At 40.6% G+C, this 25,508-nt stretch overlaps 4 protein-coding genes across 5 annotated transcripts; 3 read left to right on the top strand and 1 right to left on the bottom strand.

Annotated features, from left to right (window-relative positions):
• The first annotated feature begins 182 nt into the window (after positions 1-182).
• Positions 183-6,972, top strand: Ctl5 (C-type lectin 5). 2 transcript variants are annotated; one of them, XM_076435964.1, is made up of 5 exons: positions 183-389; positions 5,687-5,790; positions 5,865-6,059; positions 6,151-6,356; positions 6,490-6,972. In XM_076435964.1, the coding sequence occupies exons 2-5, from the start codon at positions 5,697-5,699 to the stop codon at positions 6,646-6,648; spliced, it is 654 nt and encodes a 217-aa protein (XP_076292079.1). In that variant the 5' UTR covers positions 183-389; positions 5,687-5,696; the 3' UTR covers positions 6,649-6,972. The 2 variants fall into 2 exon arrangements, with proteins under 2 accessions (XP_076292079.1, XP_076292089.1); XM_076435974.1 differs by lacking the exon at positions 183-389 and adding an exon at positions 5,586-5,608.
• Positions 6,973-7,026: 54 nt separating this feature from the next.
• Rpl35 (ribosomal protein L35) lies at positions 7,027-8,381 on the bottom strand. Its single transcript, XM_076436020.1, has 3 exons — positions 8,243-8,381; positions 7,668-7,804; positions 7,027-7,314 (listed from the first exon to the last, which is right to left on the bottom strand). Exons 1-3 carry the CDS (start codon positions 8,243-8,245, stop codon positions 7,083-7,085), a joined length of 372 nt encoding a protein of 123 aa, XP_076292135.1. The 5' UTR covers positions 8,246-8,381; the 3' UTR covers positions 7,027-7,082.
• Positions 8,382-8,810: 429 nt separating this feature from the next.
• On the top strand, positions 8,811-11,123 carry Uri (unconventional prefoldin RPB5 interactor). Its single transcript, XM_076422849.1, has 6 exons — positions 8,811-9,223; positions 9,295-9,544; positions 9,610-9,756; positions 9,815-9,962; positions 10,027-10,639; positions 10,775-11,123. The coding sequence occupies exons 1-6, from the start codon at positions 9,182-9,184 to the stop codon at positions 10,889-10,891; spliced, it is 1,317 nt and encodes a 438-aa protein (XP_076278964.1). The 5' UTR covers positions 8,811-9,181; the 3' UTR covers positions 10,892-11,123.
• A 4,454-nt stretch (positions 11,124-15,577) lies between these two features.
• On the top strand, positions 15,578-25,290 carry LOC143208415 (uncharacterized). The gene is made up of 4 exons (XM_076422862.1): positions 15,578-15,739; positions 21,159-21,377; positions 24,502-24,826; positions 25,001-25,290. The coding sequence occupies exons 1-4, from the start codon at positions 15,719-15,721 to the stop codon at positions 25,198-25,200; spliced, it is 765 nt and encodes a 254-aa protein (XP_076278977.1). The 5' UTR covers positions 15,578-15,718; the 3' UTR covers positions 25,201-25,290.
• Positions 25,291-25,508: the final 218 nt, after the last annotated feature.

Genomic DNA, 25,508 nt, shown 5'->3' with positions numbered 1-25,508 from the left:
TCAGTGAGAGGTGCTGGGGCAAGCTGGGAATTATCCAGGGCCCCTTTCAGGCCCCCGAAGATGTTCCCCAGACGGTCGGGTGGGAAGAATCTGGGTTACTCGAGCCAGAAGGGAATGTGGGCCGGCTATATACCGGTTGCAGGCTCGTACGCCGCAGTTCATTCTTCTTTCTCGTCGCGATCGACGAGTCGTCGACGAGCTTTCCGTCAGCTTTGGCCCAGGCCGAAAACAAAAAAAAAAATATAACAGAACCGACCTCAGGCTTCGCAACCAGGGAATTCCTCGTCGACTGATACCGTACAGCTATACCTACAGTCTTTGATATAATCTACCCGGTGCTTTTCGCGAGGACCTAAGCCGAGCTAGACCAGGCAAGGAAGTTTCAGCGGGTAAGTGCACCCGGAGAAATCGAAAGCGGCGACCTTACGATCGAACGGTCGCATCGCATGACCCGCGCGGAAATCTCCCGGGAGCTTTCTCTTTGCCGATCGTTCGCCTATTGACCATTTTCGCGCGTTCCGACGCGGTTGCGCGCCATTTTCCTGCGCCCGGTTCGAATCCTTTTGACCGGAACGTGGTTCAGAACTAATTAGTGAGTTCAAAGGCGGCGCCGGGCCTGTAAAATGACGACTAATCGAGAATCGATTAGGTAGGATGTTGAGGAGTCTAAAAACGAAGCCTAGAATCTTCGGGAGCCTAAAAATGAAGCCTAGAGTCTTGGAAAGCCTAGAAACGAAGCATAGAATCTTGGGGAGTCTAAAAATGAAGCCTAGAAACGAAGCATAGAATCTTGGGGAGCCTAAAAACGAAGCATAGAATCTTGGGGAGCCTAAAAACGAAGCCTAGAGTCTTGGGAAGTCTAGAAACGAAGCCTAGAATCTTAAGGAGTTTAGAAATGAACCTAGAATCGTGGGAAGTCTAGAAACGAATTCTAAAATCGTGGGGAGCTTAGAAATGGAACCTAGAATCTTGGGGAGCCTGAAACGCCTAAGTTAATGCAACACTTCTGAAAGAATGTAATAAATTTGTTCGACGAAATGTGCTGGTTGTCCAGTTGCATACCCCACAGGGCAAGGACCAGATGATCACAACCTGTTCCCCAAAAGAACGCACGAGAGTAAGAACAGGTTCTCCTCATGTTATTTTCTCAATCAAACTTTCCACTAAAAAATGATTAAAAGAAACAGTAGAATAATAACTCTAATCGAACCGTACGACGTCGTCAATTTAGATTTCTTTGTGACGGTAAACTATATACTCCCTCTCGCCGAGTCTAAACAAACTAAAGTCCCCTTTGTTTGAGTGAACAAAGAGGCTCGTAATGGATCCTCTTAATTAACGACGCCCGGTGGATTACCTGTAATTAATGACTTTCAAGATCCTCGGGCGCAGCTGTTTTGTTTTTTTGTCGTTGAGATTGTTCCAGACGCCATCACTTTACCAAATTCACACTATGAGAACCGTCTTGTCGTTCGCACGCTTTCCATATTCAACGGGTTCAACAGACGATAACACCGCTAATTGGGAAACGAGTAGATTTTCTGAAATATTAAAAGATTCAGATGTAATGATTATATTATTGTAGAGGAGATATTTCGAATTGTTCGCTTAAGGAGGAAAAAAGAAGATTGTTTGATGGACCTGGTATGTTTGAGATCCTCGAGGTTTTAGGTAAACATGCTTGTTTTGAAGATCGCACACTTTCTCTTCGATCGGCGAGCATAGAGGTTTATCTTCGGCGAGGTACTTTCCTTGCGTAAGATCGGTACAAGTTTTACGCAACGATGCAACTTGCAAAGCACGTGAGTGTGAGGCATTACTTCGAGCGGGAATTCATTGCGGCGAGATCTTACGATATCTCTGTAAAAGGCAAAAAACGAATGAAACTTGCTCTCCTCCCGGACTCGTCCCGCATAAAATTCACCTGCCGCAGGGGAAATCGGGCGCATCATCGGTCGCGCATCTACGAACAAATTTGCCAATTGCCAACAAGCAACATCTTACGCGAGAACATGTCCGCGCATAGTCGAAGAAGGTCAAACGTTTTTATTTGGGATAATCGGACCGAGGACTTTACGCGTTTGTGATCAAATTGACTAGGCGAGATGCAAAACGTTATTCTTTAATTCCTGTTCCATGAAATTTTTATTTTATTAATTTAACACGCACACACATTTTAAATATATATACTAAAATTATAATTATACATTTGAAATGTTCTTGTTTTCCATAAAAATCTGTGTAATACATGGTCAAAGGCAATAAAATATTTTTGATGCTTTTCCTGGGTGAAAACTTCTCGAAAAATGATTCTATTGTTCTAAAACGTTTGTAAAAGTAAAAGTAGTAAAAAAAGACAAGTGACACAGTGACCGGGCGTGCACCTAGCCGAAAAAGTGGGTCAAACCGGCCGAATTTTCAGTTAGGAATTCAAACGCTGATTGACAGTTACTTTCGGGACCGAAGCCACCACTTTTTCTCGCACACTGATCTGATTCCATATATTGGACGTTCACGGAATAGTAATCGCGGTGACATTCACTACACTTTCGAGACCAAACTATATTTCAATATAAAAAGCAAACGAATTACATTTTAACACATTAAAAATGATGTTGCACAAAAATCGTTAGTGTAAGTGAAAATATGACTCACACGGTATTATATGAACAAGTTAAATATTACCCAAGGACTTCGACACTTTCTCTACACAATTTTTTATTTCGACAGTGTACCGTTTCAGTTATCACTTGACCAGATCAAACAAACCGAAAGGACTGCATTATATCTGTCTCAACTTTGTAGCATTCCACAACGTTTAGAAAAAGAGTACGGAAAGAATTTCAATTAACGAAAGGAAGAAAAACATACCTGGTCGATAACGCAGGAATCTCTAGTTGAAAAAGTTTACAAACAAACAAAGGTAGTCGTAGTCGGTGCGGGTCTGTAATAATTTCAAGCGCCAGGAAGAATAGAACGGTGAATTAATTTCTACGAGCGATCAATGCCGATGGGGCAAAAGTCGAAATCGAATAGGCACCTGTGAGCCTTTCTTTTTGTCCTACGGACGCATCGGTTTTTGTATGACGGTACTCGTCCCAAATACACGAGCATGCAGCGGCGGTGTGCTTGTCGCCGGGAGCCGTTAAGAAAGACGCAGACACACAGCCAACTTCGTAACCGGCCGATATAAAGCCGGCCAGATAACGGTTTCACGGGCACACATGCGGATACGAAATAAACCCACCGATCTCTCCCTGTTTCCCTCTCCTTTGAACCCCACTTAACCCTGGAAACAATATCGAGAATGCCCGGGAAACTTATCTAAACCCCACATTGGACGTGTTTTCAAGTAGGGCACACGCTCCGACGCTTTGACCGTACCCTCCAAAGATAATGACTAGACAGTGGATTTGATGCAATTATGAGAAAAATGAGAAACATGTGTAATTTAGAACAGTAAAAACATTAGAAGAATTTCAAAATACTGTTATTTTCATATTAAGAAAGAAAATAATATTCTATTTCACTCCAGTTTGTAGCAATTCAGATACAGACTTTTTATTTTGCATAAAGATCCGCTGCCTGATAATAACACAGGAACCAGAACCTCCGCGGAATGCGAATTAGTCAGAACGGAGAGAACTTGAACCAAATTAGCAATCGTAAAACCACCGTAACACCGAATACAATTCATTACCGGTAGACAGCGGATTTGTGATGTTCTACTATTTCCAACCAATTAATCATCCTGGTCAAAATGGACCCAAATATACTGCAGCGACTATTTCTTACGCAACCGCTTATATATGTTTATCGACCGACGTTTCATCATTTTTAAAATAATCCAACAGCCTTGTCACGCGTTTCCTTTCGAAGATTACTTTTTATGGCACCGGTCGATTTCGAAACATAATGTACGAATTATCGCAGGTACCTCGGCGTGAACACGATCAAAATATATCCGTGTTGACTAACCGGAAATCGCGCGCCATGTTGGTGGTAAAACCGGGACAATAATCATTGCGCAATCTGGATGGTTGTTAATAGAATATTATGACGACATTCTCATCCGGTCTAGGACTGTTCGATTTAAAAGATTCATCTAACACCTTCCGCACGAATCACGCCGTTACAACATATCCCGAGGGGACCATAGTCCTTGTCACGTCCGGGCTATGAATTTCAAACACAATGCCGAACGCGATCCATAAAATCCCGAGTATTATAGCGGTTTTTAATGCACTAGGAAGAAGTAAAGGTATTTTATCGTGTCTATTAAATTTGCGGTTCGCAGAGCAAATTGCATTACGTCAGCCAGTAATTGCCGCTACTCTGCTACTTCAATAGGATTAATGGATTATTACCTTACCCAAAAGCATTGCAAACAAATTACACGGTTCGCCCAACGATTTCCCAAACACGGTAATAAAAGAGGGCCCCTATTGTGTGTATATTTGCAGCTTGTGCAACTTCGCAATTATTTCTTTTACAACTCTTGACCCTTCCTGGATAGAGTGGAGCACCGGATCCAGGTGAACGGCCCCACTCTAATTTTTTCGCGAAAGCCGTCTCATTAAGAGCAGGATTTCATTAAGCTTCCAACTGCTCGGAATTCGAAATGCGGGTCATTGTTATTCAATACCGGTGATCGAACACGAGCGCTGAAACAGCAATGCGGTTTATTTAAATCACTAGAAAGCACTCTAAGATTTCCTCCTCGTCAGCTCGGAGTTTACATCGTGTTCCTCTTTTATCAAATTCAATTCGAAACCATCAAATCAATAGAATGGAAATATTCTAGGTAGGAAGAAATGTTTAATTTTCAAGTTGAAATTCACATCGTGTTCCTCTTTAAACATTTCTTCCCCGACCTAGAATATTTCTATTCTATTGATTCGATGGTTTTGAATTGAATTTGATAAAGAGGAACACGATGTAAACTCCGAGGTAACAATTTTCAAGTTGAAATTCACTAAAGAGAGAAATAAATCCCTACGTGGTACTTGTTGTGTCTTGCAAATCATGCATTTTTATTTCACAGTCCATTAATCATCTTAGACACTGGAGATTGCCGGTAGCGATTGAACGGTGAATATATATGTAACCCTATGATTTTCTACTCAAAGTGAATCGTTGAGGACGTCTGTTGGTTTCTATTGAGAGATAATTGTTTAGATTGTGATCGACGAGCAAGCGAGCGAACGCGCGCGGACGTTCAATTAATACCGTGCTGTCAGCCTGGTGTCGCGGAGACGATTTAGAAAGTTGCAAGACCGTCGGGCAACCGAGGAAAGTTAGTCGCGGCGTTATAAAAAACGACGACCTGTTGCAAAATCTCCCGTCGCATTTTTCACTGTCGTCGGCCGCCGTGAGAGAGGGATTCACCGTCTTCTTCTCCTTTCCTTCGCGGATCATAATTCACTCCTGAAAAGTTTCCTTTCACCCTCGACAAAGATTCGTTCCCAGAGAACTTTTACCTACTAGAAATCAGCGTCACACACACACACCGCGGAAAATGATCTCCAGAGAACGCTTCCTCTTATCGAGATTGAAACTGAAACCTCTTCCGAGTCGCGTGTTTCTCTTCCGCGTCGAGACTGAAAAGGCAAAGAGCATTCAATATTTCTCAATCTTCCGAATAAAAGATTCAACGAAAAATTGTATTATTTTCCTTTGTTTCAAGAACCACGAACATGAGGACGTTATGGCTGTTAGTGCTCCTCGCAGGCATCGCAGTGAACGCTCAGCGTCGGCTCGCACTTCCCGATCCACGCAGTTGCGCCAACCGTAAGGACCTCTTCGTTCATTTTTCTATTTTTCTTGAAATAGTCGACGTAAATTGACGTGATCTTCTGTCGCAGGGGTACGACACGCCACGTACAGAGACGGCAGAGGCGTTGCACACTCGTACTTCTTCAGTTGGGAACACCAGCCCACCAGAAGTCTAGAGGTGGACTGGCTCGATGCTCGTAACATCTGCAGAAGACACTGCATGGACGCAGTCTCCCTCGAAACGCCGCAGGAGAACGAGTTCATCAAACAAAGAGTCGTGCGAGGTGAAATACCTTTACACTAGTAGCGCAAATTGTAGTGCAAGGTTCTTTCACTCTGTCTTTCGCGATATTTGACAATGTGACCTTTCAACAGGAAACGTAAGGTATATCTGGACGTCGGGACGCAAATGCAACTTCAACGGTTGCGACAGACAGGACCTTCTGCCGCAGAACGTCAACGGCTGGTTCTGGTCCGGTTCCGGAGCCAAAATCGGACCCACCACACAACGCAACTCCGGCGATTGGAGTCACACCGGGGGATACGGGCAACCGCAACCTGACAACCGTGAAGCTGCTCAGGTACTTAATTCTAACCACTGCGGACCTTTGTGAAAAACAATAATTGTCCGGATCTGTTAAACAGACAAAGAACTACTAATTAGAAAATATTTGTCCATACTCGAAGGTGCGTAACTAAATGTTTGCATTGCAGGGCAACGACGAGTCCTGCCTGTCGATCCTGAACAACTTCTACAACGACGGAGTGAAATGGCACGACGTGGCCTGCCACCATCGAAAACCGTTCGTCTGCGAGGACAGCGACGAGCTTCTGAACTTCGTGGTCTCCAGAAATCCCGGCATCCGCCTCTAAAACTCGCGTGCAACAGCTTCTGTTAATTCTTGAACGTTCAACGTCGTGGGAGCATTCGATCGACGAAAAAGCTGTTCGCGCGAAAGCTTCTGTATCATATAAAGCGTCATTGTATCATGTTCTCAAACAAATTCACACTGTCTCCTTCATTTTTCTTGACACACTTGATTCGAACGCGTATTAGAAATGAAAGATGTTACAACGTCAAGACGATGAACAATCAAGAATTGCGTTAGATATTTTTCTTAGCTGGTAGAAGCTGTCCAATCTAACTGTAACTTTTGTACCCTTTTTCTATAGAAAATAAAAAGCATTTTTTCAATATGTTCTCGGAGTTCGCCGCGTCGTTTTCTTTCGTCGTACAAGAGTAATGCGGTGTTTTTGTGTTTTTAGAAAAGCGTTTTATTTTATTCCTTATCAGTACCTCTCTCAGCTTACACCTTTAAAGCATACTTTCTCGGAGGGAAGGCGGACATCTTGCGGACCTCTTTCTGCGTCTTTCTGTTCGCTTGGTAAGGTGTCAGCGCTCTCCTGATCGCTCTGGTTTTCTTTGGCCTCAGGTCCAGGGGCTTGTACTTTTTGTTTTTGTACAAAAGACGCAAGTTCTCCTTCTGCTTTTGGTGCATGATAATGTACACTCTGGCGATCTCCTTCCTCATGACACGGCTGGAATACAGAAATCGATGTAATAGGATACTCAACTACACTGGTCAAACATTTTACAGGGTGATTCTACAAACTAGTCTAAGGTTTTCATAGTTGTTAACCTCTGGTTACTCGCAATCCATTGTCTACAGAACTGGTTACACGGAACTTTATACGACTCCAACATAAATTAAATTTTATTCAATCAAATAACTACTTCAATGCAAACTGTTGATCGACAGGATCTGTTGATTACAGCAGTGCATAAGCGAATTTTCTGCCGCAACTGAACGTTTTTCAAATGTAAACAATGTACATTTTCACGTTCTAAAAAGAATAAGGGAGTGTATTAAAAATGCAGCATTTATACGTACATCTTTGAAAGCTTAGAGGCAGCTCCTCCAGTGACTTTGGCCACACGGAGATTGGTCAGCTCCGTCTTGAGCTCCTCGAGCTTCTTCAGAAGCTCCTTCTTATCCTTCGACCTCATTTCGGTGCACTTAACCTTACCCTGAAATAAACAATCACGTCACTATTCTGTGCATATCACTTTGCAACACTAGAAGTCTCAACAAGTAGCAACACATGTTTTCGTCTATGTTACTGTCAACGAAAACATAATTTTCAAACTTCCTTGCAATGTTAAACGTCGATAAAAATAAGAAAAAACGATTCTAGCACGACATTCGGACGATATTAAGTTTTAATCAATATCGTGGAAGTAAGTCGGAGAATAAGAAACATTAAGCATAATTAATTCTTTTGCGATTTTGATACAGCATAGAAGGGTTATGTATAAGGTTATGTTTAAGGGTTGTATGCCATTTGATGGAAAAAAATTTATATGTATTTCAATTCGTATTGCGATGACGAAAATGATGATAAGATCGATTTAGGGCGATCGATTACGATGTTTTAAGTAAAAACGGATTTCCACTGATTCACTAACCATCTTGCGGTAATTCCTCTTCCACGGAAAAAGAAACAAGGAAGAATATCACGGATAAAAGAGACAGTTAGATCTGCGATGGATCTGCGTCTTCGAAATAAAACAAATGCACCATCTGGTGGGCAGAGTGAACATTCCGTTAAGCATAGAATATTTTTGCAATGACGGAACTCCCGCTTCGAACATTACCAATGACATGCGCAAAAGAAGTATTTATATATATATATAGATTTTATTTATATTATTATTTTTTTCTGAAGGTATGCCACTAATTTATTTTTAGCACTTAATCCTGTAGGATTTCCAGGATAAAAGCATATTCGTGCACTAATAATTTCTGCAAACTAAATGAGTATCTAATGAATAATTTTGCATTTTGAATATTGCCGCGCTTTCCATAGAAACGACAACGCTGTCTGTAAATACGTGGGGTTTCAATTAGAAACGTTTATTTTATTTTATTTTTGTTATTTTCATACGATAAGAAATAAAATTGTAGAAACGATTAAAAATGTTACGTCGTAGTTTCCATGCTACGAATTTTGCATTTCATGCCTCTAAGTATACAGTTTTGCGTTCATAACCTAAAAAACAAGTTTGAACTTTTGAACGTCAATTTTGGGGTTATATTTTGAAAGTATATTGTAAATAATTATCTAAATGTTGTTATACTGAAATATTACGTATTGTAATTATAGTTAGTATAATGAAGCCAAATAGATAATTTGTACGGTTCTTTCGAAATGGTAGCTTTGTAAATTAAAATTAACGACTTTTTGACGACGAAAATTGATGACGATTTATTTAAGGAATCTTTGTTATGATATATTGATGTATAATAAAGAAATAAATGCTGTTATTTCTAAATGATTCTGTTTGTAAATCTCTTTACAGTACTTAGTAAAGATACGAAGTGGTATCAGAGATACTGTTTTAACAATGTACGATAAACAGGACATTCTGGATTTGGTATTCACCAAGGTAGATAGCTAAAAAAAAGATAAAATACCTTAATATGATTTCAATATTAAACCAAAATCAATTCTTTTAAGGGGATAGAACGTAACGAGGAACAGCGTAAAATATGGACGAACTATAAGCGAGGCCATCAGAAAGTTGCGGAGGCACTGTTCACATTCCGTAAAGATGTATACGTAAACTGTATGGTACCAGTAGGGAAGAAAGCGTTCTTGAAAGGAAAATTAATTCACACTAACGAGGTGCTCGCTAGTCTTGGCAATGGATATTTCGCCAAGTACAGCGCGGATGGTGCTGCAGCGCTTTGCGAAAGAAGAATAAAACGTACGTTACCTAGATCGCATTTAAATCACATGTAATCGTAGATATTCATTGATGTTCTATGTTAGATGCGGAGGAAATGTTAAAGAATCTAAGCGGTGAAATTGATCTGTACGAGACCAGGATGATGGCGATGGAGAATAATCTGTTCGGAGATTGTGCTGGTAGCGAAATTGTGGAACATTGGAACGAGGAGGAAATTCAGGAATGGAAAGGTAACTATAAAGGTTCTATATTTAATTCTGCGAACTATAAAAGACATTTCTTGCGCAGTGAAACATAGGGAGAGGGAGAGAGAGTATCGTCAAAAATTAGCAAAACTCAGGCAAGAGAAAAAGCCGAAGGTTGAAACGGAGGAAGATCTGATCTGGAGACTCGACCAGCTCGAGCTAGAAGAAGAGTTAGAGGATGAATGTAACAGGTATATTTCTTTCTCCGTAATTTACAGTTAAGATAGAACAAATTTTAGATGTAATGTTTTACAGACAGTCTGGGTTGTCTGAACATTCCGGGGAAGAGCTCGAGGAATATTCCTATGAATCAGAAAGTTCAGAAGTCGAAGAAGAGCATTCTGAAGAAGCGAAGCAACAGAACGAGAAGGAACAAGAGGAGGAAGGAAACGCGGAGCAGTTGAAAGATGAAGAAGAAAAGGGAAGGCAACTGCAGAACGAAGAAGAGGAGAAACAATTGAAAAACGAAGAAGAAGAGAAACAATTGAGAAACGAAGCGAAGACGAATCAAATCAAAGAAGTTAAAGCTGCAGAAGTGAAGAAGTGTGTTTCATTCGTACAGTTAGACGATGTAAGTAAGCAGAAAGATAAGAAATCAAAGGAGAAGACAGAGTCAAGTGAAGAGGTCACTGTAGAGGATATTCTTCGGATAGAGTTCAGTCATTCCGAGAACGTCACAGCCACAAGGTCGGAAGAAGACTCTATCGAAACGCCAGCAGATATTTACAGGATATACTCGAAGCCTAAATCAATTCTGAAAAGATCACCGAACGATATACCACTTATTCGGGATGCTCCACCGGATTACAGTACAGAGGAGGAAGAGGACGAGTTCAAACACGTCGACAAGCCTTCTGCGTACGAATCGGTAAGATTACAACACCGGTTTCTTCATCTATTTTTCGCACAATAGCTGTCCACTCCACTCCTTTCGTTCGCGTGTTGCGAAACTGGAGTGGTCTGAGAATCTCAGATTTTTGAATCACGATTTTTTCATTTTCAGATTGTGAAAGATATTACGGAAAGAGATACATCGAAAATAGTGGAAATCGTTCCGGAAATAGCACAGAAAACTCGTCCAGTTAGTAAATTTAAACGGGACCGCCAGCACAAGAGATAAGAATAGCGTGCAGCAGTAGTTTTCACATTTTGTTTATTCGCTAACTCAATTAACGCTAGGTTTACAGGACACGACCAACTTACACGGTCTAATATTTTTCATTTCCGCTTACCGAGATTGTAAAGCTGTTTTCTATCGAAGGAATTACTCAACGAATTTATTTTATTAGGTATAAAATAGTAGTTTCTAGTGGTCCGTAAACCTCGCGCTGACTATCGATAAGCTTGTATAAGATTTTACGAAATAATGTAAAATAATATACACTTATTTTCTTTTTCTGTAGAGCGTAGACTGAACTACTTCTTCATTATCCTAACACCACTGTCTTCTTTTTTCATCTTCGCAATTTACATGAGCAATTCACATGTGCTGTAATGAGGCGTCGCTGTAATAATAGGCTGCGAGCGAAACAATCTTTATGAACGGTCAATGGGATGTTAATTCATTCAGTCCCGATTACTATAATTTCATAGATAGGCCAGCACTTGTGTAACTCTCGACTCATTGTCATCACATATTTTTTATGGCATCGACATGTTTCTATAATACAGTTGACTTAATATTGACACTATTTTCCGTTCGCATTGTTCGACGTCCGTTAGTAATTTCGCTGCGATGATGATTGACGCCGACCGAGGAAGAGAGGAGCATAATCTCGCGGTCGAGGTTCCTGATATTGCGAAAGGTATCCTACGCGTTATTACCTCGATGATGAACCGGAGGTATTGTCTCGGAAAAATTCATATCACGGAAGAAGAGGCAATATGCATTCCCGGGGACAGCCAAGTATCATCCATCGTAATGGTTTTCGTCGCCATAATAAGTTAGAGCAATCGAGTCGTCTCGAATCGTTCCTGGAAACCGAGAAAATTCTTTTCAAAACGATGGTCGCGAGAATTGATTCTACAATTTTTTAAAAATAAATATTCATTAAATTGCCAGTTAGAGTAGTGTAGAAGATTCTAGATTGGGTATTTCGAACCCCAGACGTTCTAAATATTTTTCTTCTATCGATCGTATTTGCTGATAATAAATTTTTAAATGTTTTTAATAAACGATAATTAATAAACGATCGTTTATTACGGATTATAAAGCAACTTTGCTAATTGTCAAACAAAACGTTCTATTGGGAGTCATCGGGATTATTGCTAGTGTTTTAATATTTCATAGACGCTTTTAGACTGCGTATGTTTGTACAATTTTCAATTTTTGTAGACAAATTTGAAGAAAGTGGAGTGGAATAGAATATATAGTATTTTTTTCATGGAAACTAGTCCCTTCCAAAAAAAGCTGCCGACCCGTTTCTCAATTTCCTCGACGAAGTCCTCCAGTTTCCACTCGGATGAGTCAATTATCGAGCAAATCTTTCCGTTCCGTCTCGACTTTAGGCGAATTCATCCCCTTCACCGGTCTTTCTTCGCGGCCGGTTTGCACGCAGGATTCGCACCTGGTTTCGCAATGGTTTCCGCACAGCCTATCTATCAAACGATCTCAAAATCCTTGGATCACTTTCGATCGCCGATAATAATCGAGCGGGACGCGTCTCTCGTGTCAAAGGTGGCGAAATAATGGGCATTTTGTTAGGCGATCGCCTAGGCGATGCCTTTCTTAATTCATTATTCACCGAGCGTCGTTTCATAACGAGCCCGATGGAACGGTATGCGAAAGAAAGATCACGCTGAAATTGTCTGACCGATCATTGCACAATATCGAAATGAATTTAGAGCATCCTCCTTTGACGCTGTATAACGACCTTGTCCATCATGCTCGCTCGAGATAATCGAACGAAAGAGAGAGAGAGAGAGAGAGAGAAAAAGATCATCATCTGTTTGGCCATCAAGAAAGTAGAGTAAGATCCATTGTGCAACACCTTTTGCCATTTTGTCCGATAAATGACTACCTCTCGTTCCACTCATCCCTCTTTTCGCGTTTATTCCGACGCCTCCGCCGTGCCGGTCGCGGTCGTTAGAATAATTAATGTTGCTCACGTGTTTTGTAACGTTTAAAGACGTTTGGAAACTCCGCGTAGCCTGATTTTATAAAGTCCTACAAATGCGATAAATGATCATTAAGATGCGTCTAACAACGTGAAAATCTCGGAAATGAAGTCCACAATATGTACAATATAGCAAACGAAGAAGTAAAAACATCGGGAAACTCGTAATTCGTAGCTCACTCGTGTTTATTTAAAGAAAATCGACGTTCGTTGAACGATTATTTAGCGAAATAATTAGGCAAACGATAAACTGGATCGTCCACGAATTTATTGCGACGCAATGGCTTCGTTTCCGTTGACGTAATGGCGAACAACGGGGAAAGGTTACGAAAGGAATCGAAAGTGAGAATTCGCACAGTAAATAAACAATAAACCTGTCTTGATTAGGTTCCGTTTGGCTCATTGATCGGGGAGATTAGATGCCGTGATTGCAGCCGGCCCATTGTCGTAAACGAGATCAACGGTTATTAATCTTGTTACGCCTCTGCCGGCGACGAATGGAGGCGAGTCCTCTAGGACAAGTTCCTGAGGAATCCTCACCATGAATCCGCTAATTAGATCGAGCAAATTACACGGCAAATCGCGCGTCTTGTCTTCCACGAAGTCGATTTGTTGCCGGTTTGAAAAGGTATCTCGGGAATGTCTTTGTAGACAGTATATGGCGGTTCAAGTCAAGTAGAAGGTCCAAACGGTACAAATTTTGGGGCCTTCGAACTCAAGTTAAAGATAGAAGTTGCAAGAGAACTCCTGTAAACTTTTTTAACAAGAAAGAAGTCCGCTTATCGTTAAATCCGTCACTGTTTGTAGATCTGAAATAATTAAAAATCGTACTAATGCTTTTAGAAGCCATAAATGCGTAAAGCTCCGTTGCCCAGAGATGCCGGCGACGTGAGAAAGGAACAGAATCAGTGAAATTGCGAAACTCGATTACAATATCGCGGAATGACAAAGCTAAAACGCAATTTTAGCGCGATTCAGATATACACGTTACTTTCTAAATTACTGCGTGCCGATCTCATCGGTCCCGATGCTCACGTTACACATACAGTTTATAGGCTTGTGTCATTGCGTGATCATGTGCGCTGATTGTAATTGAATTTTCTACTCCTTTAATTAAAATTGTCTGAAAGCCTCGGAGGTCCAGAATATAAAATTAGGAGCAACCCCCAGGCCAAGGAGGATTTCATACTGACTGACGCCTTAATAAGTCTAATTAACAAAACCATCCGGATCAGATCATGTCGGCTCAACCTAGACCCAGCACTGTCTAATGTATGCGCATTCCACGACTCAATTGCATCCACGGTGGCATAATACGTACGTCCAACTTACCAAACATGGGCAAACCATGCATCGAATCGCCTCGCTATATACTCTGTGCAATATCAACTATACATATAAGTTTCGCACTCGAATTTCACCCCTTTGAAAATCAATTTCACTTTATTATCTCGTCGAAGAGTGTCAATTTCTTATATTTTGCAAACTTAGGAATGTACCAAATTATAATAACTTACATTTTTGTTCGGTAGCTTTTCTCTGTTAACCCTTATTTGCACTCGAAGCAATTTGAACTCCAAAATCAAGATATTTGTGTTTCAACCCAGATCATTTTTGTTCTATGTAATCTTTTTTACATTGTGCACATCAAATTGAACCTGTTTTCTTATATAACAGTTGAGATTTTTACAATTTATAGAACACAGACAAATTAAAGAATGTTAAAACTGTTTTGAATAATGGTATGGACAATTTTTAGTGGCGCCTCAGACTCGCTATTCGAGTGCAAAGGGTTAACTTTTAAAGTACAAATGTTGTAAGTCGATTGCAGACTCGAATCGTTTGATATTATTTATTAATACCGTTGATGATTTATGTTCCCCTGGAAATAGAAATATGAATGCAACCCCTTGCAGCTGGCAAAATGTTAGAGGGGGATGAAAATCCCGTCGGCCATGCAGGGCTCTGCCCAATTGCCCCTGGAGTAGTTAGACCGTCTTGCAGAACGAGGGGGTTAACATTGATCTGAAAGAGGAGAATCGACAAAAAAAAAGAAATATAAAAAAATCAAGGATGATTCAAACGAATGTTACAATGACTATCACGATCCTGGGAGAGGTCCTAGAAGACCGAGGAGGCCCGAAGTATTGCCACAGAGGCGTGTTTAGGTTGTAGTCAGTGAGCCAGTGAGTATTACGCTAGCTTGGGGACCGGGTGGCAGCGGCTGGACAATGGTCCTGGCTTAATTAAGGCTCAATTGGCTAATTAGTCGGCTCGAAAAGCGAGCGGTGCTCGGCTGTCGGAGCATAAGAGAGCTTGGTGGTGGTCCCACGCGGTGAAGTAACCAACTTTCTCCGTTCTGGAAGCGAGAACTATGCTGCTCTTCGTTTGCTGATACTCATTCCTCTCATACGCGCGGGGCACGCTGCCATGCCGTCCCCAAAATCGCGCATGCCTCTCTTCTCCGGCTAGGAGAGAGAAACAATGGGAAATAAAGCGCGGGCTTTCCTCACGCTTGATGCGTCCTGAACTATGTGAACTGGAGTAACTACAGAGGAGGGTTACCATAGAGGAACAGAGATATATACACAAAGAGAGAAAGAGAGAGAGTGTAAACCAGAGTTTTATCCGGCTGGGGATCCTCGAGAGGATCCACCTCCTCTTAGATCGGGCCTGTTCTAGGCGAATCCGTGCCCGACAGGAAATGAATCCTCGTAGGCGTATACCGTCGCTCTATATAAGCAAGCCGGGCCCCGGCGAAACGTCACCATAATATTCAGCATTCCAAGTATCACGGTGCTCGGTTCCCTATCGGTGAGCTCCTCTCGAGTATGGACAGGATAGTGCGACAGGTAATGACAGTGACTTTGTACAGTCGACACTTGTTCGGTGAGAGCAAATGTTTCACCCTTGATCCTGTGCCGGGTGGTGATCCGCGAGACAGTGATAAGTAGAGATATCGGTGGGCCATAGGATCTACGTAACTCGTTGGGTGATCGATCATGATGATGATGATGATGATGTTGTTCTTGAACGTAGTAATCGGGTGGGAGTGGTGGAAACGGTGCGACTGCTTCTAGAGCGTAGGCTAAAAAGATTTGCTATTATCACTTGTTGCCAGAGAGATAGAATTTTAATCCTTTAATTCTATCTAGAGATGTTTCACTTCTGCAAGTTTTAGTTGTTAACGTTCAAGTTAGTGTACAGTTATCGAAGAACTTATACGGCATACGATAGATTTTCTCCTTTTTTACGAAATTATCATCTAGAAAAATGTTCCTGAAACCGTGAAATAAATCGTAGGGCAAGTGGTTAATTATATATCTCTGTCACTTGTTGCAAAGGAGCTAGTATTTTTCACTTCTGCAACTTTTAGTTGTCAACGTCCAGTCAATCACAGATATGTTAATTATCTGTCGTGTCACTGGGACCACGGAGCACGAGCAAATCTCACGATAGCGATCTCTCAGATCTAACGATAGATCCTCTCGTCCGCTAATGATTCCCTTCGGGGTAAGACGCGTTATAATCTTTCCGAGTTTGCGCCGATTATCAGCCGAACCTTACTTTCACGTGGTTACCCGCGTTTCAACGTTTTTGCGTCCCTCCTTCGGGCTGGAAAAATCACGAATGCTAAAGGTCGAGCTGCGAAATTCGATTTTACCACGTTTCTGTAATTAGCTACGAACTAATGCACGACGTTAACGCGCCGTTCAATAGCAATAGCTATCGCGGAACATCGAATTACCTTTCGCGCTTTGGAATTAGTCGATTAATCCTTTTTGCTTAAGAAAGAAACATCTTTTCGAAGGAGAATCTCAACAACTTCTGTTTGTTAGAAGAAGCTAGCGATTATAATAATTTAATTGTTTGATCAGAGAGTATTTATTTTGTCTTTCCGGATTTGTTTGCTCGGTCTTGCTTTACGTAACAGTGACTATGTTAGGATTTTCTTCACAGTTTCGAGAAATGAAGAAACAGAATCGACCACAAGTGCGCCATTGCACTTTACAGTTGCTCCACTTGCAGTTTGCAGTGGAAGTGCAAGTTGCAATGTCTCTGGACCGTTCTCTAAGGTCTCTTCCACTATTCGCTTAACCGCAGTCGTTGTAAATCTCCTTTATAAGTCCTCGGTATAGCGAACTAGCCCAGAACTCGTAACACAGTCAAAGAAAATTGCATTATGCCCGGTGAACCCACAGAATTGCATCACACGTACATTTTCCGAGCTCTTCTTCTTCGTCTTCGAAATAACGGAGACACTCGATTTTGCATGTTTATGTTGTATTTACGTAAAAAATTGTTTTAGAGGTCCACGAGGTTAACGATCAACAAAAAAATCAATAAACGAGTCTTTAATGTGTCCTCTCTTGACGTCACCGTCAGCTTCGGTTGACAAAATTATTTGCAAGGAGAAAGATAAACGTCCAGGCTACAAAATTATTTTCATCGAAAAATAAACAAACGAGATTATAATGGATCTCTACTAGCCGCGAGAGATTCCGAGATAAAATTATATTATTATCTATATTGTTATTATTAACAACTAACATCGACAAAAGAAATTGGTCGATGAAAATATTTGCTGTTCTCCAAAAAGTCTCTAATAAAATCCAAGAAAATTTACAACAGCGAGCGTGTTTAATTTCGATTGCTGCAAATGAATGAAATGCACTTGGCAGAGTATAGTGATTGAAAGAGAACGGTGGAAAATTGTATGCAAAACCGCGTCGCTTCCTGATTTCGTCTCCGTCTACTACAGTCAACTGTAGTAACAACCGGTGTGTTTCCAGATGCACTCCAATGATGCACGGTTCATTTGTCGGTGCAGCGTGCACAGTAAGCCGTTGCATTTCATTATGTAAGTGCACTTGGTCGCGTGTAATCATCTCCGTTAATGCAGTACAAGGGACGCGGCGGTTTACACGGGAATATAAATAACAACATAAGCATTTCGCAAGAGGCGGCAGAGCAGTGGCTACGTGCAACGTGCAACCATTCTAACATCATCGTGTTAAATGACATAATGCACACGCTTCGGTATTCGCGTGTTACGAAAATTACTACGTATTTGAACGGGTGCAAGCCTGGTGCGCCTGCCGACCCGGTTCGAACATTCCTCGAGGCTCTTTCTTCATCCCTCGACGCCATTTTGGATCACACTACCGATCCTCTATCTCAAAATATTTATACATATTAGGAACTCAACGTTTAACACAAAATTATTATTAGACTGCGGGTCTTTATGCGTTCATGAAGAAATTGGTTGGGCGAAGTATGAAACAGTAAAGGATTCGAAGACTTTCAGAACATTATAATATTGTTTTTAATGTAACAAAGTGATTAGGGGATGAAATCCATTTTTGTTTTACCTCCGCTTCCCACAATCAGCGCCCGCTCCAGCGGTTACGTCGCGTCGCCCCGGACAAAAAGACAAATTGCCGCCCCTTAAGAATATATATATATTTTAAATAATGGTACATATTTTTTATTATCAACAAAAATCAAATCATTTTATTAATATTTTAATAAAAGCATATATTTAGAAAGAATTAATTAAGAAATATCTGTGCCTATAGCCACAAATTGTTAACCATATAATTCTTTACATTTTTAAATGTTATTCAAAATGTGTATTGTTGCACGAACAATCAAAATTTCATTATTTTGAAAATAAAACAAGGCAACATCAACTACGCTAAAGTCACAAAAAACTTTTTTTTCTTACTTTCAGTTCCGCAAACTTTTTTGTTACATCTTTTAAATTTACTTGATCAGCAATTTCATGCTCAATTGCCAAAATGGCGCCCCCAAACTTTTGGCGCCCCGGACAAATGTCCGGGTTGCCCGCCCCTAGAGCGGGCCCTGCCCACAATCACTACAGAACATTTTTATTTTGCATAAAGATTCGCAGTCTAATTATTACAGACGTTAACTGCCTCTGGAATTTCGATTTTGGTTGATTTTTCAGTGTGCAGGGGATTCCTTCATCCCCCACCGCCATATTGGATCTGACTCCGTGCGGATAACATATGTAGCCTAATTTCCTTTCAATTAGTATCTAATAATGGCAACAGTGTCCTGAATACATGCTCAGTTATAATTACGCTCTCATAATTAGCGGCCTAAAAATCAGCACAGTCCTTTGTCACAGTGATAAACAATGGTACCCTTCAGCCCCGTAAATCATTGTCAATCTCGATCTCCTAATTTTAATCAAGCTTTCTTATAATCTGTGCATCTCGCACTTTCTATGCAAATAACTTTCGCGGTTGATCCCTACTGTCATCGCTTCCATATCCTTCTTGGGAGATTCCTCTTATGCGCGAATAGAGGAAGAGGAACTATAGTTACGTCCTTATAGACAGACGGAAGCCATCTTCGATTTCTGGTCAGATAGCGTTCCCAATTTTTAAATTACGTGTACATTATGAAACGTTGAAAATATTGAATATGATTTATTCGTATACTAATTGTGGAATTTGCACTGAGAAAGCCACAGGAATTTTTTCAAGCAACCGTGCATGTAACGGAGACCATTACACGGCGGAAACAGCGTTAAACCGACTAATGAAAATTCATTTATGCTAACAATAACAGGAGACATTTATACTTATCTTTGAGAACTGTGTAACAACTGGAAAATGTCTATGAGGGTAATTAACAACCGGATGATAGTTGTGCTAGATAATGATACATAGTCTGAAACGACTTCAGTTAAATATTGTGTGTAATTTCCATCTGTTCTAAAATCGGACTAAAACATTCTAAAATCGGATACAATTTTATGTGTACGTAACGAAGCAATTAGCTAATATGTATAGTTGTTCAGTATTGTCTCTAATCAAGACCTAGTTCCAGGACAAGTGATCTACACTCCTCCATCGTGTAATTAAATGAAATGCATCACGGTGTAATTAAAGAATGACTAATACATGGATACGAAAGTCTGTCTCTATTTTAATTCAACTAGTTCTATTTGTTCGCAGCATTGTTTCAGACGTTTTTGCTTGCGTTAGCCTTCAAAATGATCACCAAAATTAATAGAAAATCGCAAATTGATTTCTTCTCCGACACCTTATTAGATTAACGGATACGATTTATTCATGAACGAAAGTTTCTTTTCAATTCATTTTGCCCAGTGAACAATGTGTGAAAGCAAGCTGCCATAACTCTTCCTCTACCTGCATGTGCTTGACAAATTTATTCATTAATAGGAAGTACAGTTTGTAAAATGATGTAACACATCTTCCTGCTACGAATAACCAATTGCACTTTGAATTATTCATTTTCTTCTCGTTTCGCCAAAATGCCGAAAGCGCCACAGTAAAATTGTTATAACTTCGGATAGGATTATTATTGATTCATAAAAAAATTCTCATACGTGCTCCAAAGGTAGCTTAACATACCCGCGAAGTTTGAATTCCCTATGCGTGTCAGTGTTCGCAGAAATAATTCGACGGGCGGACGGGATCGTTCAGTGGTAGTTGATCGTTTGGATCTCGCTTTTCGTGGTTCTTTTTTTTCGCAAGTTACGTTTACGGTTGCGCCGGTTTTAAACGGCCCAATGATGTAACAGCGCGAGCACACGTTCTCACGACGCTGGAAAACACTAATTTCTCGGGTACGCAACGCGAAACGAGTTGATCATCTCGCTTTCGAGCGACGCATCAGCCTCACGCCTGGGAATCTATCTGATACGCTTGCTAGTACCCTGTGGCGATGTGGCGCAACAATAAAATAGATTTCGGCAACACCGTCGCTGTGCATTGTGGGGACGCGTCTGGAACCGATTACCAATTTTCGAATATTCAACCCCTTGCCCTGCGATTTATTTCACGGTTTCAGTGATTGGAATTTTTACGTAGATATCGTAATTTCCTGAAAAAGGAGAAAATTGCAAAACCAGAATAGAATTTGATTTCGTTTTAAAAGAAATGATTAACATACATTTTTAGCAAGGGGTTAAAATGGATTAAATTGAATAATTGAATTTTCAGTTGTCAATACAATAGATTTCGGCAACACCGTCGCTATGCATTGTGGGAACGCGTCTGGAACCGATTACCAATTTTCGAATATTCAACCCCTTGCCCTGCGATTTATTTCGTGGTTTCAGTGATAGGAACTTTTACGTAGATATCGTAATTTCCTAAACAAGGAGGAAATTGCAAAACCGAAATAGAATTTGATTTCGTTTTAAAAGAAATTATTAGCATACATCTTTAGCAAGGGGTTAAAATGGATTAAATTGAAAAATTGAATTTTCAGTTGTCACTCGCTCTGATAGTGAGCGTAGGAATCGCCCATTGCGAGCCACCGTTGAGCAATCAATACGGTGTCCCAGGGAATTATGCTGGCAACAACAATAACAACAATAACAACAACAACAACAACAACCATGGTTCGTCGAATGGTGGAAACGGTGGCTTCGACAACCACGGTAATCATCACTATGATAATGGGAATGACAATGACTACGTTGACCAGGTGAGTACAATGGAAAGAAACGAGTACGACGAAGGTGTGATCGAGTTTTAATAGATCACAAAATCCTTGATTCATTCAACCTTTCTTCGATTACCACACCCGTTTACTCCCGGAACGTTCCGCGGCGAGGATTCAAGGGTTGCGAGAGAGATCATTAGATCTGGGTTAAAGCCGATTGTATAAGTAACATTGAACTTTGCCGAGCCACATTGTAGCGCGGATCGTTACTAAATCCTCTAGATTCTGGATCATCGGCGTCACCCTCTAGCTCCAGCGATTAGCATAATTTAAGACTTCTATAGAAGTCTTATTACTAGACTGCGGATTTTTATGCATTGACGAAGAGATTGGTTGAGTGAAATACAAAACAGTGAAGTTGTTTTTCATGCAACAAAGTCATTAAGGGATGAAATCAATTTTTCTTTTATCTCTGCTTCCCGCAATCAATGCAGAACATTTTGATTTCGCATAAAGTATCCGCAGTCTACTTATTACACATCAATGAAAACATTGTAGCTAATCATCAAAGATTAATGTTGGAATTTAAATGGCTCTTGACACGAAAGTCTAGCTAGCGTTGATACACGGTCGCACCTTAAAGCCGCTCCTGTAAATTGACAGCCGTTTACACCTGGAAAACGTCGCGGGCAATGATAGTGTTTGCTCGATTGGTAATTCGTAATGGCGTTTCATAATTGATGATCCGAAGCGGAGCAGAAGAGGAGGAGGCGGCTCTTCTAAACGGGAACATTTCAAGGAAATTAACTGCTCGTTTCGTGGGATACGGTTATTAAGCGAATTTATGAAGCTGCCCCCCTCGAGCCGATTGCGAAAGACAACAATAACCGCTCCTCCGCCGTCGAAACGCTATGATGAAACGTGAAAACGCGCAGCTACAAAGTTGCGAAGACGACGGCAACCTGGCTGGCGTCTCCACTCTCCTTTCGCGCGGTCGGTCCATCTGAAATAGTTAGAAAATCTTCAGTCGGAAAATTGCAAGTTTGTTAACCCATTGCCCTACGGCCGTACGATTCATTTTACGGTTTCAATGATTAGAACTTTCTTAAAAAAGAACTATATGTTCTCCAATAGCTGTGCATTAACAAAACCAAAATAGAATTTTATTTAGATTATAGGAACTTATTAACATACATTTCTATTAGAATCTGTCCAGAATCTTCATCACGAATCCGTCACGATATTGTAAGGACGTTCAATTAATTATATAAATTGTATTAACTCCTCAATTAATTATATAAATAATATCAATGCTCTCAAATAATATTAATTCTATATAAATATTCCTCAGTTAACTATATAAATAATATTAATCCTCTCAAATAATATTAATTCTATATAAATACTCTTCAGTTAATTATATAAATAATATCAATTCTCTCAAATAATATTAACTAATATTTAGTATTCATATTCGGCCGGTGGCTAATTATTTTATCATTATTTCGTCAGTTCTTTGAAATGTTCGTACACGTTGTTGCAATCTCCACCGTTTCCTACAACCCCCGCGAGAAATCACAAATCCGCGCGAAGAAGATCGGAGCTATTTTAACTGGAAAATGAAACCGGAAATATGGCGTCTGCCAAGCATTACACGCGAATCTTGTGTGGCCGCAGAGAACTGATGCAAGAATATTAATAGAGTGAACCGCAGGCGTAATCTACGGTCGAATCGTTATGCTGCCGATTAGCTAATCGTCCTGGGAATCTAAACGGTCCGGGTCCGGTTATGTTTGCGGCTGGACGTGTCCCGAGGCACTGCTTAGCCAGATTAGACCCGCCATCTTCGAGCTCATCTGCTGTGTGCTCCACTTCTTCTTTTTCGTCTCGAAGAAAGCGAACGTACACGTAACACATCGCGTACACCAGGAGCCTCGATTTTTGCCATACCATTTTCGCGAGATCCTGCTGGCTCCTCGCTGAACGATGATGATGATCTCGAGGATGATAGATGACGGCGCTGCGCAGGCTGAAGCGATGCTGCAAAGCCTGCAATTAAAACTTTTCGGCTGGCATAATTAATTTTAGAACTGGGTCGACTGCTCAGAATTCATTGTAACTGCGGATCTTTTATATACAAAAAATCAGTACTTTTTTCATTTATTTCGAATCTACCACTTTCTTCAAATTGGTCTACGAACTTTGAAAATTGCGTAAACACGCGCAGTCCGATTATCGTAAACAACAATAATGAACGTGTTACGGGCGTGTTATAACGAAGTTGTTGAAGCAGGCCGCGTTTTAATAGCAGGATTTTACTATAAATGAGAACCGCGCGAGCAGAAGACACAATAGAAATTATGGGATGCGTAGCGTCATTGTTCCATGGCTTATTATTATTAGATCAAACAGAACTTTGCATTGTGACCCGGTATAGCGACTAGCGACGGTAGTAGATTACTAGACTACGGATCTTTATGTATTTATAGCAAAATTGAGCAGATGAAATTCAAAATTGTTAAAAAAATTTGGTAATTGAAGATGTCGATGTATGATTTCTTCTCTTTTGAAATCATCAAGGGAAGAAATAACATTCAATTCAGTTTCTATTTCTTGCGATCTATCTAGACAATTTTTATTTTGCAATAGAGGGGAGTTTCGCGTCGATAATGTAAATTTCTATTGAAATATCGATTAAAAGCTGCGACGTTCGTTTTTTTGTTGTACTGAAATATGATTCTAAAAGCACTTTTAGTTTCTCCAGAATTTTCCATTTTTCCGTGATACTTTTCCAATTTTTCTTATCGTATAACACCTAGTTCGGACTAATACGAACATTTTAAAAAAAGAATTAGTCAAATCGGTCCAGCCGTTCTCAAGTGATGCGCTTACCAACGAACAGCATTTGATTTTTATTTATATAGATAGATAAAGATCCGCCGACTGTAGATTATACAGTAAGGAGCATATTCTAGCCTTACAGAGAAATCGAAGTCGTTTGGTCCATTAATATAAAATCTATTGTATTGTGCTCCTTACTGTATGTACACACAAAACACTGTCGACACATTTCTGTATGAAATCGATTTCGATTGCTTACGCGATTGCTTGACAAGAGAGAATTGGATTGAAGATATGACGATGGTCACGCGAACTTATTTTACAGCCAATGTCGTACGAGTTCGGGTACGCAGTGAAGGACCAGGCGACTGGAAACGATTTCGGCAGACGAGAGACCAGCGACGGCGAAACTGTCCGAGGCGAGTACAGAGTACAACTACCCGACGGCAGGACGCAAATTGTGACTTATACCGCTGATTGGAGGACGGGTTTCCACGCGGATGTCAGGTACGAGGGCACAGCCATGTACCCTGATCAGTATAACACCCAGAACAACGGCTACAACAACAACAACAATAACAACAACAACAATCAAGGGGGACCCGGATTTGGCTACCAGGGAAACAATATTGGCAACGGGTTCAATGGTGGTAAGCGCTTCATCGTGTTGTCCTGAAAAATACATTTACATTGTAGTTTGTACTTGAATCAGAAAGGTACTTTAGTTTGTGCTTCAATCAGAAAACTGTCAGGGATTTAATGATTTTTAAAACGTTAATAACTACGAAGAGCAACCGTTCTAGCCTGTTCTGTTTTCGTTGAAGGGAACAACGGAGGATACAATTACCAGACACCAAGCAATAACTACAATAACGGTGGGAATTTTAATAATGCCGGAAATTACAACAATGCCAACAACTATCAGTTCGGTTCGAACGCTCTGGACAGCGGTTACAACTTCGGTGCACGCAATGGCTACAACTCCAGGGTCCCATCGCCCACGTACGGACCTGCCTTCCGTTGACTATAGTGCTATTTGAATTGCTTAGGCTTAGGAGAACAGGCGTTTTGTAATATTAGCTTCTTTTCTAATAAAAACCTTTTTATACTTTGTACTGAGATTCCGTATTCCCCTGTTCCATCACGTAGCAGAGTCTTCTTTCGATTGTAATAAACAGAGGACAGTTGCAGAATGGTTTTGCGATTCGTCTCGACTTTGTCGGGGATGAAGAATGATTTACAGTGGATAACAAAAGTAAGTTAACATTCATGTTTTCAATAATGAAATCATGATAACAGTAATATTGATTCACTTATAAAAATAAACAAGTT

Source organism: Lasioglossum baleicum, chromosome 1 (assembly GCF_051020765.1).
Source record: "Lasioglossum baleicum chromosome 1, iyLasBale1, whole genome shotgun sequence".
NCBI lineage: Eukaryota > Metazoa > Arthropoda > Insecta > Hymenoptera > Halictidae > Lasioglossum > Lasioglossum baleicum.
Note: the sequence above shows the minus strand (reverse complement) of the source record. Positions and strands in the feature narration are given on the sequence as shown.

What these genes read in the sequence shown, in the direction of transcription:
- Ctl5 (XM_076435964.1), top strand. Translation starts at nt 5,697, where the DNA reads ATGAGGACGTTATGGCTGTTAGTGCTCCTCGCAGGCATCGCAGTGAAC. An exon ending in CAAACAAAGAGTCGTGCGAG is followed by an intron (nt 6,060 to 6,150) that starts GTGAAATACCTT and finishes ACCTTTCAACAG; the next exon opens with GAAACGTAAGGTATATCTGG. An exon ending in ACAACCGTGAAGCTGCTCAG is followed by an intron (nt 6,357 to 6,489) that starts GTACTTAATTCT and finishes TTTGCATTGCAG; the next exon opens with GGCAACGACGAGTCCTGCCT.
- Rpl35 (XM_076436020.1), bottom strand. An exon ending in GCCTCTAAGCTTTCAAAGAT is followed by an intron (nt 7,315 to 7,667) that starts GTACGTATAAAT and finishes TCTGTATTCCAG; the next exon opens with CCGTGTCATGAGGAAGGAGA.
- Uri (XM_076422849.1), top strand. Translation starts at nt 9,182, where the DNA reads ATGTACGATAAACAGGACATTCTGGATTTGGTATTCACCAAG. An exon ending in TTAGAGGATGAATGTAACAG is followed by an intron (nt 9,963 to 10,026) that starts GTATATTTCTTT and finishes AATGTTTTACAG; the next exon opens with ACAGTCTGGGTTGTCTGAAC. An exon ending in AGCCTTCTGCGTACGAATCG is followed by an intron (nt 10,640 to 10,774) that starts GTAAGATTACAA and finishes TTTCATTTTCAG; the next exon opens with ATTGTGAAAGATATTACGGA.
- LOC143208415 (XM_076422862.1), top strand. Translation starts at nt 15,719, where the DNA reads ATGGACAGGATAGTGCGACAG. An exon ending in TGGACAGGATAGTGCGACAG is followed by an intron (nt 15,740 to 21,158) that starts GTAATGACAGTG and finishes TTGAATTTTCAG; the next exon opens with TTGTCACTCGCTCTGATAGT. An exon ending in TGGCAACGGGTTCAATGGTG is followed by an intron (nt 24,827 to 25,000) that starts GTAAGCGCTTCA and finishes TTTTCGTTGAAG; the next exon opens with GGAACAACGGAGGATACAAT.